Source organism: Bos mutus, chromosome 2, assembly GCF_027580195.1.
Source record: "Bos mutus isolate GX-2022 chromosome 2, NWIPB_WYAK_1.1, whole genome shotgun sequence".
NCBI classification, from domain to species: Eukaryota; Metazoa; Chordata; class Mammalia; order Artiodactyla; family Bovidae; genus Bos; species Bos mutus.
Genome location: NC_091618.1, coordinates 46,888,070 through 46,900,525, shown reverse-complemented (window position 1 = coordinate 46,900,525; position 12,456 = coordinate 46,888,070). Strand labels below are relative to the sequence as shown.

Here is a 12,456-nt window from a genome sequence, read left to right as displayed (position 1 = left end):
TCAGTGTTTTCACCCATTTTATTTGAAGAGTCAGAAAACAAAAAAAGAAAAAGGATAACATATCTTATTTTGCGTTCTTGGACTCCCATTCTATTTCAAGGTGCTTGTGAGCTGCATAATATTCATTTCTCATTTGTTTCTCATTCTAGAACAATAAGAGAAAACGAAGCAAGTCCAAGCAGCATCAAGGCAACAAAGATGCTAAAGACAAGGCAGAGAGGCCCGAGGCAGGGCCCATGCAGCCACCACCGCCCCAGATACAGAATGGCCACATCAACGGCTGTGAGAAGGACAGCTCATCCACTGATTCTGCCAGTGAAAAACCAGCCCTTCCCCCTCGTGAGAAAAAGATCTCAATACTCGAGGAACCTTCAAAGGCACTCCGTGGGGTCACAGGTCAGTTATTCTTAAGTAAAGTTGCTTAGGAAGACATAGAAGAAAAGGATGGCAGGGGACCCACTGGGACAGTCACTGCTACTGTTGTTGAAAGGAAACGATTGTCCTGCAACATTGTCCATAGATTCAGACAGTCTTCAGGCAGGATGGTAGGGGCCGGGAGGAAAGTAACAGGACCAGAGAAGACATGTCCAGTCCAGCCCTGCAAAAGTCAGAGCATTTTTTTTTTAATTTTATTTTATTTTTAAACTTTACAATATTGTATTAGTTTTGCCAGATATCGAAATGAATCCGCCACAGGTATCTAAAAAATATAGTTCTAGTCTCTATTGGAATCATCAGGAAAACAGAAATTCCAGCTTACAGAAATTTTCTTTCTAAAGACACTTTGGCTGGGATAAGGGACGGATAACTGGTGATCAAAGGAAATGTTATTAAAGGGTAGACCAAATTATTTTATCTCCTGGTATTTTGTATCGTGCGATAGAATATAATCTTCCAGGGTGTTAGAATCTGGAATATTCTTTATTTGTGCTACAGCTGTATATTCATTACTCAACGAAAGGCTGCTTCTTAATCAACTGTATAACCTTAAGGGAATCATTTCATCTCTAGTGTCCCATTTCCTTTCTGTAAAATATGGCAACTGTACAGGATTCTACTAGATCTGTGATCTTCAATACTGTTTGGCCCAATGCTCCATTTTTATGTCAAGTCCTAAAGTAAAATTCACAGATAATATAAATCTACCTAGAAACAGAACATCAATAACATAAAAATATAAGAAGTTCAAGAATAGCTAAAATAGAAGGCTTAATAAAATGGCCAGATGTTCATACCCACTTATCATGAATTGCTTTACACTTACAGAAAGGGAGAGAGTAGTCAACTGGATAACATGAATACTGCTTCTTTATATTCAACATGTGAAGTAAAAACTAAATAAGTATATTTTAATGTAGACGTGGGGTCACTGGGAAAGCAGCTGCTACAAATGCAGACTGACAATTGCTGATTATCCACTCAAATACTGTGATTGCCCTTGTGGTTGGCCATGGAATTTCCCAAATGGTGAAAAACTCTTGGTGAAGTTATAAACACCAGAGAGTACAGTTTTCTCTTAATGTATATAGTAGTTGAACCCTGGAAATCCAAGTAAATCTTGGAAATCCATAGGAAAACTACAAAAAATACTTTGAATTTATATGTCACGTGTCTGGGAAGACATGAGAAAATTCAGGTCACTGGGCGGTTCTTCGTTGTGTGGGATTCCTGTGATTGTGAGTCATCTAGCATCCTGCCCCCAACACCCACCCATAGAAAATTGCTTGGATAAATTTTAAAAGTTTTTCAAAACACCTCCTAAAATAAACCAAAGATGAATAAAACAGGGGCTTAAAAAGCAGAGACATCACTTTTCAGACAAAGATTCGTATAGTCAAAGCTATGGTTTTTCAAGTAGTCATGTATGAATGGGACTGTTGAACCATAAAGAAGGCTGAGTGCCGAAGAATTGATGCTTTCGAACTATAGTATTGGAGAAGACTTTGAGAGTCCCTTGGACTGCAGGAAGATCAAATCAGCCAATTCTCAGGGAAATTAATCCTGAATATTTATTGGAAGGACTGATGCTGAAGCTGAAGCCTGATGCGAAGAGCTAACTAAAATTGGAAAAGACCCTGATGCTGGGAAAGATTGAGGGTGGGAGGAGAAGGGGGTGACAGAGGATGAGATGGTTGGATGGCATCACTGACTCAATGGACATAAGTTTGAGCAAACTCTGGGAGATAGTGAAGGACAAGGAAGCCTCACATGCTGCAATCCTTGGGGTCACAAAGAGTTGTACATGACTTAGCAACTGAATGACAACCTACGGGGAGAGTTTAGTCGAGCAGAAGAGACAGGTGCAAACAGAAAATCACATGATAACCTGTTCTGAATCAGGGATTACCATGAGGAAGCATGAAATAACTGACACTGTGTAATACATTAAGAAGTTTCCTAATTGCTCACAAAGCTCTAATTTTCTTCCATAAACATTACTTAACAGCACTATTAATAGTGCTATAATTCAGAAAATCCTTACTACACAATGATATCTTACAACAAACAACAAAAATAACCTATTTCTCTTTAGAATCTGGATATTCCAGTCATCTTTTAATTCAGCTTTCCCTCTGCCTACAATTTTGAGAATGTTTTGATTTATGGTCAGGGCAAGAGAAAGAAATTAAATAATCGAATGGCACATTCCCAACTTTGCCTGTGATTGCTTTCACACGAATTACTTTCAAAATCTAATTACTCAGGTTGCTGTTGTGATATCAATCATACATTAAAAGCCCAGCACATATATTTGTTCATTTACTTATAATTTATACCTTCTTCCTAAAACAATTTCAGTAACTCTATCAAGTATATGACATTAGAGCAAATGCAATATTGAAGCGCTTCACTTCACAGTGGAGAGCTGCCTTGAAAGTTAAATACCCAGCAGATGAGTTCTCTGTACAAGGGGGCTTTTGTGAACCCTGTCATGAAACTGTTGGCAAAGAATACTTTATTGCACAAAGAACCATCCCAAGATCCCTCAGTTTTGTAAGTTTAGCATAAAGTCATTAAGGTATGTCAGCATTATTTGTTAATAATTAATAAAACAAAGATATTACTCTTGTAAATCTTTCTGTTAAAGAATAAATGATGACAGTGGAAGGTTATCAGAAGTTTTTGCAAAAGGAAGGGAATTCTCCTGGTTGACCATTAACTTCACCAGCAGCTTGTGATCATAAATTTTAAAATGAGTTTATAGCTAGTTAAGTTTCTTCCCAAAGATAATGAAGATTCATCAGGAGGTTGATGCCAAAACTATCAAATGACTTCTGAAGTGCTTTGTTCAATTTTTCAGAAATCCTGAGATCTCTGCTAAATATTTTACAGATGAGTGTCGGATCTTGCGTATTACTGCACCCTATTTTGAGTAGACCTTTGAAACTGGGAAGGATGGGAAAGATCCCTTAATCCCCTCACTATATAGCTGAGTAAACCAAGGCCCCCGGGGTCAAGAAGCTGAGAAGATCTATGCCCCATGGGTAACTCTGTCTGGTTAGCAAAAGCCTGACTCAAATCCATGCAATTTTATGCATGCATTAGAGAGTTATTAAAGATGTATACAATTGAAAAATTAGGGAAAAGTAATTATAACAAAACCAGATAATGATATTCTGTACTTGAGTGAGTTCAAAGTATGAGCCTTGAAGAAATCTCCAGTCTGCTGGTGGTGGAGCATTTATCAAGCTTTCCAGTGATGAAACTGGCTCAGGGAAGCTTGCCCTGAATGCCCAGTTGGGCAGCAGGCTGTGAACATGTGGAAAGCGTGTTTTATCTTTTATAACACCTTGACATTCAAGATCTCTCTTTCTAAAGGTTTTTAAAAGGATCATTTGCTGGTAGGGGAAAAGTTAGCTTTAAGATATATGCAGGTGGTTCCGGGGTGTTAGTGTGACTTCCCACATGAAAAATAACCACCAAAAGCATCATCGTTTCAGGCTGTAAATATAGTACTGTCGAGTGGGACAATGCTGCAAGTCAGCGTATAGCTCTGAAGTTGGGGAGTTTGATTTAAACTTAGTACAAAATTACTTTTTTAAGCCTTGGAGTAGTTTTTTCTGTATTTCAGAATTTTTAATAACCACTCAAATTAGATCTTTACATAATCCAATCAAGATTATCTGCTGCTGCTGCTGCTGCTAAGTCGATTCAGTCGTGTCCAACTCTGTGCGACCCCATAGATGGCAGCCCACCAGGCTCCCCCATCTCTGGGATTCTCCAGGCAAGAACACTGGAGTGGGTTGCCATTTCCTTCTCCAATGCATGAAAGTGAAAAGTCAAAGTGAAGTCGCTCAGTCGTGTCTGACTCGTAGCGACCCCATGGACTGCAGCCCACCAGGCTCCTCCGTCCATGGGATTTTTCAGGCAAGAGTACTGGAGTAGGGTGCCATTGCCTTCTCCGAAGATTATCTGCATCTAAGTACAAAGTCAGACAAGGAATAGATCAAGATTTATTTTCACAGAAGTAATGCCAAGGGTCACTTTTATTTCTAAGGCTCTATCTAAATGGTTAAAGTGCATTATGACCTTAGGTTTCATTTTTCCCAAATGTGGCTCCTGCTCTATTTTCCTCAAGGGTCCGATTGCTGAAATGTCTATACGCTTATCACCGCATGGGCTAGAATAGGAATTCAGATTCCTCTGCTGTTCTTCTCCCCCTGGACACAATTCCCATCCAATAGGAAAGGAGCAGGATTGTGAGCCACCAACTGGCTCCACTGAGATAAGCTTGGGGGCGGGACTTTCCTTGTCTTCAGCTCCTCTTCCCAGCAGGCTTCCTTTATTTCCTCTCGTCTTGTAAAGCATCTTGGGAAGCCAGCTCTTCTGTTACCCGTTATTTGTTTCTAACAGAAGGCCCCATGCTGTGTTCACTGACCTCCACGACCCGAGCTTCTGCCCTGTGTGGGAGAACAGGGGCAGCCTCATCGTTTACCTTTGCCATGCAGATTCTGCGTGCGGCATGCCTCTGGGACGGAACCGCTTTCTTATTCTCTAGGTGAACTGAACCAACTGTGAGAGAAAGGGTCCTGTTATTTTAGAATGTTGGCTGCCTGTCCCTCATTTGTGCTTCATATAAAAAAGAAGAAAACAACAACAGACTATTTTACAATATTTTTGTGGTATGGGGTTCCCTATAAGATTTCCAAGCAGATTTTTTAATCCTGTTGTTGGCCCTAGCTCCAAGATTATCTCCTCTGCTTTTCTAAACCCTATATTGGACCAGAGGATTAGAAAAGATCAACAAGAAGAAAGCAGCTTGCCTAGAACTTTAATAGAAAAGCCAAATGTGTATATTCCAGGATTTCAGCCGTTCCAGCTCTCAGATGGAAGCAACATAATATCATTGCTAAGAAGCAGGGCTTTAGCATTAAACATGTTTGGATTCAAATCTTGGCCTCTTCACTTACTAGGTGTGTGACCCTGGAGAAGCTAACCCTTCTGTGTCTCACCTGCAAAATATTCTGCAATTGTGATGAGGAGTAAATGAGATAAATAAAGTGATTAGCACAGTATTTGGCACAGAGTAAACCCTGAAGTCATTTCTTTGTCTATATAGGAAATATCTTACGCATCTAACATGTGCCAGAAATTCTTCTAGAGGAAGTAAACAAAATAAAAAAGTTTTTGCCTTCCTGGAATTTCTGTTCTTTTGTGGGGAATGGGGAGAAGAGATGCACAGTAAACCAGAATACACCAAAATGTTTATGTGAAAGTGTTAGTTGCTTAGTGGTGTCCAACTTTTTGTGAGCCCGTGGACTGCAGCCTGCCAGGCTCCTCTGTCCATGAAATTCTCCAGGCAAGAATGCTGGAGTGGATTACCATTTCCTTCTCCAGAGGATCTTCTGACCCAGGGATCGTGCCTGGATCTCCTGCATTGCTGGCTGATTCTTTACCATCTGAGCCACCAGGGAAGTTTAAATGTTTATGCTGCTGCTGCTGCTGCTAAGTCGCTTCAGTCGTGTCCAACTCTGTGCAACCCCATAGACGGCAGCCCACCAGGCTCCCCCGTCCCTGGGATTCTCCAGGCAAGAACACCTGAGTGGGTTGCCATTTCCTTCTCCAATGCATGAAAGTAAAAAGTGAAAGTGAAGTCGCTCAGTCGTGTCAGACTCTTCGTGACCCCATGGACTGCAGGCCACCAGGTTCCTCCGTCCATGGGATTCTCCAGGCAAGAGTACTGGAGTGGGGTGCCATTGCCTTCTCCGTTAAATGTTTATAGATTATAGTAAACGTTGTGAAGGGAGCAAGAAGGAGAGAGGCTTTGGGCAGGAAGAGGGGTGTGTGTAGCAACTTCAGATAAGGTCCTATGTGAATGGGTGAAGGAAGAGGATATGTGGATGCTGAGGGAGCCCCCATTCACGTTCTCTGACATCAGGCTATCTTGGTCTAAACAGCCAGTGTTTTATTTAAACCTTGCTGCTGCTGCTGCTGCTGCTGCTGCTAAGTCGCTTCAGTCGTGTCCGACTCTGTGTGACCCCATAGACAGCAGCCCACCAGGCTCTGCTGTCCCTGGGATTCTCCAGGCAAGAACACTGGAGTGGGTTGCCATTTCCTTCTCCATTGCGTGAAAGTGAAAAGTGAAAGTGAAGTTGCTCAGTTGTGACCGACTCGTGGCGACCCCATGGACTGTAGCCCACAAGGCTCCTCCATCCATGGGATTTTCTAGGGAAGAGTACTGGAGTGGCTTGCTATTGCCTTCTCCAATTTAAACCTTAGTTAAGGATTATTTTAGCTAAAGCCCTTGTAGCGTTGTAACCATTGGTTTTCAATTAAAGATTTAGTGCTTTGTTAGGGTATATAGCTGACATTAAGTACTGTCATGTGAATAGGCGTTTTGAAGCATATAGTTTAAAGCACGTAAGTTTAAAGCACATTTATCATTATTCTCGCTCTGTTATTTTGGCATCTGATGCCTTAGTGCTAACTCCCATTTGTAGCTGTGTGTTGTTCAGTCTCAAACTCAGCTTCCAGCAGCACGGTGTCTGAATAGTTCGGATAATATTAGAGGCAGCCTTACATTGTGTTTCCCGTGTCTTAGACCTCTGCTTCCTTTCTCTGTGTGTGATAAAGCAGGAGACGGAGACAGACATAGGATGCGGTGACACAAGGACACGGGATAAATAAAACCCCTCGGGTATTTTTCTGTCACCTGGGTAGAGTGAACTCCAGAGCCCTCCCCCTTCTCTTTCTCATCTGAAAACTACTTTTGCTGCATCCCTACAGCAAAAATTCAAACCATCTTCATCTCTGAATAGCTGATACCTTCCCAACTTCCCACTCAAACCTGGTTAGTTACAAGGTTTCAGTTACAAACAGACTTAATTAAATGGAATGCACTCCTTGCAAAGAATAAAATGCCTTTCATTAATTTTTTGGACTGCATGGAGATCCAACCAGTCCATCCTAAAGGAAATAAGTCCTGAATATTCATTGGAAGGACTGATGCTGAAGCTGAAACTCCAAAACTTTGGCCACCTGATAGGAAGAACTGACTCATTTGAAAAGACTCTGATGCTGGGAAAGATTGAAGGCGGGAGGAGAAGGGGACGACAGAGGATGAGATGGTTGGATGGCATCACTGACTCAATGGACATGAGTTTGGATAAACTCCAGGAGTTGGTGATGGACAGGGAGGCCTGGCATACTACAGTCCATGGGGTCGCAAAGAGTCAGACACGACTGAGTGACTGAACCTAACTGAATTGAAACCTTTAAAGGTATTAATGACATTTAAGACCTTGTAAAGACAATATAAACTAAAAGACTGGTTTCCAGTTAGAAAGTTCCCAGCTTGATCTAAGCCAGTCCAGTTTTACAGAATGGAATAAACCTATTTGTTTAAGTCTTTGTTCCAAAGTTATTGGCTCCTCTGAATTTCTGTTAATTACCCTGTCACGTAGAGATAGAAGAATGATGTAAGGTGCAAATTAAGGTATACAATAATTGTAATGTGAAAAGAGTTTCCTTGGGGTTTCATCACTATAACATCTTAAGAAAATTATCTTTACTCACTGTCTCCATGTCTTCACCTCTCTCTCACTTACCAATTTTTTAAGGTCCCATCACTCCAAAGAAATTGCCCCCACTGAGTTTACCATTGGCCTCCACATATTGAATCTAGCAGACATTTTTCCAATCCTTAAGTTACCTTTTCCTTGCAGGACTATTGACCACTCTTTCCTCGACCATCATGTCTTTTCCCTTTGGTATCTATGACCTGACACTTTTCCTGATTTCTCCCCTCCATCTTCATTGCTTCTGTGTTTCCTTTGAGGGTTCATCTCCTCTAACTGGCTGTTAATTGTTGAGGCTCATCACGACTGGTTTAGTTCCAAGTCCTTTCACACATAAAGCTCTCTCTTCTTAGATCATCTCAGTCGTGCTGTAACTTTGATTGTGTATGCTGGCTCACATACTCCTCATCCCAGTTGAGGCTACTCTCTGAACTTAGACTCCTACTTGATATTTTCACTTTGATATTTCAAAGCACTCTAACATCATGCTCAAAACAAACTCCTGATCTCTCTTCCCAGTCTTAGCTTTCTGATCTTAGTATACCATCCATCCATCCTGAAGCAAATCAGAAATCTAGGCATCAGTCAAGACATCTTCCTCTCCCCTGATATTCAGTTGATCACCAAGTCCTATTGATTTTCCTTTTCAAATATTCCTGACATCCATCCATTTCTCACTATCTTGATCTCTACATTTCCATCCAAACCATCTTCTCTTGTCTCTGCTGCTATAGTAATCCACTCCTTAATCACCTGGCATTCATTCTGTTCCCCTCTATATCATTCTCTATCCTGTAATCTCTTCAGTTCAGTTCAGTTCAGTTACTCAGTCGTGTCCGACTCTTTGCGACCCCATGAATCGCAGCACTCCAGGCCTCCCTGTCCATCACCAACTCCCGGAGTTCACTCAGACTCATGTCCATCGAGTCAGTGATGCCATCCAGTCATCTCATCCTCTGTCGTCCCCTTCTCCTACTGTCCCCAATCCCTCCCAGCATCAGATAACACATATTTGGACTCTTAAAGATAAAGACCAAAAGTCTTACTCTGGCCCATAAGTGAAAGTGAAGTGGCTCAGTCGTGTCCGACTCTTTACAATCCCATGGACTGTAGTCTACCAGGCTTCTCTGTCCATGGGATTTTCCAGGCAAGAGTACTGGAGTGGGGTGCCATTTCCTGCATATTCTGGCCCCTGTGTCCCGTTCCAGCCTCATGATCTGGTGTGCTGATTCTTGCTCTTTGCTTCAGCCATACTGGTCTCCTCTTAGTCCCACATAGGGGCTGTGTACATCAGTCAGGTTTAAGTCAGGAGACAGAAGCCACACTGGATATTTGAATGGGTGGAATGTAATAGCAAGAACTGCTAACTAAAACAGTAGGAGGTGGCTAACTACTAAATGGGTAAGTGAGGACTCTCAGGGGTCTAGGCTTGTCAAGAGAACAGTTACTATTTCCAAGAAGGCTGGACAATAAAGGAAGTAGGACTGGGAGATTCCCCTAGTCTAAAACTAGATTCTGACCTCATCAAATAAAGTGTGTGGCTACCAGTTGTTTGTTGTTCGGTCGCTCAGTCGTGTCTGACTCTTTACAACCCCATGGACTGCAACATGCCAGGCTTCCGTGTCCTTCACTGTCTCCCGGAGTTTGCTCAAACTCATGAGTCGGTGATGCCACCCAACCATCTCATCCTCTGTCATCCCCTTCTCCTCCTGCCCTCCATCTTTCCTAGCATCAGGGTCTTTTCCAATGAGTTGACTCTTTGCATCCGGTGGCCAAAGTTTTGAAGCTCCAGCTTCAGCATCAGTCCTTCCAGTAAATAGTCATGACTACCAGAGGAACATGCTCGCAGCCTTGTGGTGACAAAAGATCTTGGCATAAGGCCTGGGCCGAGCTGTTCTATAGAAGAAGCCTACCATTTCCGGAGAGTGTAGATGGACTGGAACTGCTCAAAGCCATTGCCACTGGGGGGAGTCAGGGAACATGGCATAAGCGTGCATCTGGAACTCCTCTGCATGGCTGCTGGCTCCTGTAGGGAATAATAATAATGATGGACCAAAACCAGAAGTGTACTTCTGCCCTCATCACCTTGCAGGGGACTCTTTGTTGCCCTCTACTAACAAAGCTAACAATCTACCAATTGGCAAAAGAAAATTGTTTACAGGGTCCACTGCCAGTTATCACAAAGTAGGGCAAACAAGGGTAGATTTAGAGTCAAGAGATAATAATTTGATAACTGCTTCAAACACTCTGCCTGGAATGCAGTTTTCTTCCCTCTTCATCTGATTAGTCTTTTATGTGATTTCAGGTGAGCTTAGTTGTTTCTTCTGTGGAGAATTCATTCTTGATATCCCTAAGCCAAATACATGCCAATTGTAGGTTTCAGGACTATGTACTTTTTTTTTCCATAAAACTTATCACAGTTGTAATTCTACTTTTGTTTGTGTGGTGGTGTGGTTTATGTGTCTTCCTCTGAGGCTGCAAGTTCTATGAGATGGAAACCACAGCTGTCTTTTACCACTGTTATGGTTTTGGTGTCTAGAACAATAACTGGACATAATAAGCACTCAAGCCTTTTTCATGATTTGTATTGAGTTATTAATAATAAATAAATGGATATGTATAGGTTAATTTGGGGCTTCCCTGGTGGCTCAGATGGTAAAGACTCTGTCTGCAATGTGGGAGACTTGGGTTCAATCCCTGGGTCGGAAAGATCTCCTGGAGGAGGGCATGGCAACCCATTCCAGTATTCTTGCCTATAAGTTCCTATGCTGCTTTTTAAAGATAATTGTGGATTTTGTATTCCTGATTTTAAAAGACATTTATATTAATTGAAGAGATGTGAAAAATACAGTAAGGTTTAGAGGGGAAAAGCCTACCTCCTAGAAACAACCACTGTGGAATTTCATTTCAGAATGTTTTAGATTTATAGATATATAGGGGTCATTTTTACAAATGTTATGTAGTGTGTGAACTTTTGTATCTTGCTTTTTACTTAACATGACATTATAAACATTACCTCATATCATTTTGTTCTTTAAAAACTTGACCTTAATAGCTGTGCTGTGTTTTTATGAATTTGCCATTTAGTTTAATTATTTCCAAATTATTGTCCATATGCATTGTTTCCACTTGCTATTATAAACAATGCTATAATGAACATTTTTTGTATATAAATCTTTATGAACAATCATCTTCTTGACATACTTTCTTAGAAGTGGAATTATTGGATTCAAAGGGTATGAGTATTTTTAAAATTTTTAATATATCGCTGTCCAAAAAGATTGCACTAATCTCATTGTTTTATTTGTAAAACTGATTAGTAGGAAAATGGAGAATTTTGCAACGTTTAATTTCCATTTGCATCTCTTCTTTAGTGAATATTTAAGAACACTAAGATCAGTGGTCAAAAAACTACCAATTACTTTATTATTGGTTATCAGAAAACACTGTTGTATTCACATAAGTACTTTTAAGAGAATGGTAATGCTTTAAGTAACACAGACATTAGAAATTTTAGGCATTATTTTATAATAGCAAAATTATTTTTTATCAAAGTTTTTTTCTTGATAGGACCACTTACAATACTAAGTTAATCATCATGAGATGGTGTGATTTACTGAAATTACATTTGTATAGGGGACTATGAAGTCATGTTAACTCAGTGAGTTAAAATAATTATTTTAGAACTACTCTATAATAAATATATCCTTTAATATGTATTTTTATTTTTTTAACTGTGCTGGGTCTTAGTTTCAGCATGTTGGATCTAGTTTCCCCACTAGGGATTGAACCCATGTCTCCTGCACTGGAAGCAAGGAGTCTTAGGCATTGGACCATCAGGGAAGTCCCTTAGTACATCCTTTAAATTTAGACTTGAATACCGCGTATACTTCCTTCAGTCTACCTTTAAGTATAAAAGGCTTTCACCAAAAAGCTAAAGAGACAAGGGAGTCTTCAGAGACTTTCAAATCTGAACACATACATAGTTGTACATATATTATGAAAATCTTTGGCTCTAAGTTCATATATTTCTCCCCAAAGGAAGATTTGTTTTCTTTGATATTGTTAATAGAAAAAAACCACCACTGTTCATGTTTTACTCTGTAAAATAAATCAAGGACAAGTCCAATATGTAAGTAGATACTAAGATTTAGTAACTGGAAAATGGATAGTTCTCAGTATTGACAAGAGTTAAGTGTAAGTACAATTACATCCACTACAGTTGAGTGTCAGTGGATCTACGTGACTAGAAAATAATTTGGCAAAGCATATCAATAATTTTTTAAGGAAAATAAAGGCAAAAATTTGTGTCTTCTTCATCACAAACCCTACTAAATTATAGTAAAGGAATTTTTAAATATAGAAATCCACAATGATGAAGGAAAGGGAAAAGACAGCCTCAGCTTCTAGAGGAGGAAAAGTAGATGGAAGAGGATTG

The 12,456-nt window shown here is 40.4% G+C and overlaps 1 protein-coding gene across 6 annotated transcripts in view; it reads left to right on the top strand.

The window, feature by feature from the left end:
- The window catches only part of SPATS2L (spermatogenesis associated serine rich 2 like), a 191,534-nt gene that overhangs the window by 127,445 nt on the left and 51,633 nt on the right, over positions 1-12,456 (top strand). For all 6 annotated transcript variants that reach the window (XM_070388528.1, XM_070388523.1, XM_070388536.1 and 3 more), the window contains one exon: positions 150-396. In XM_070388528.1, the coding sequence (XP_070244629.1) occupies positions 150-396 (247 nt within the window). The remainder of the gene's footprint in view (positions 1-149; positions 397-12,456) is intronic.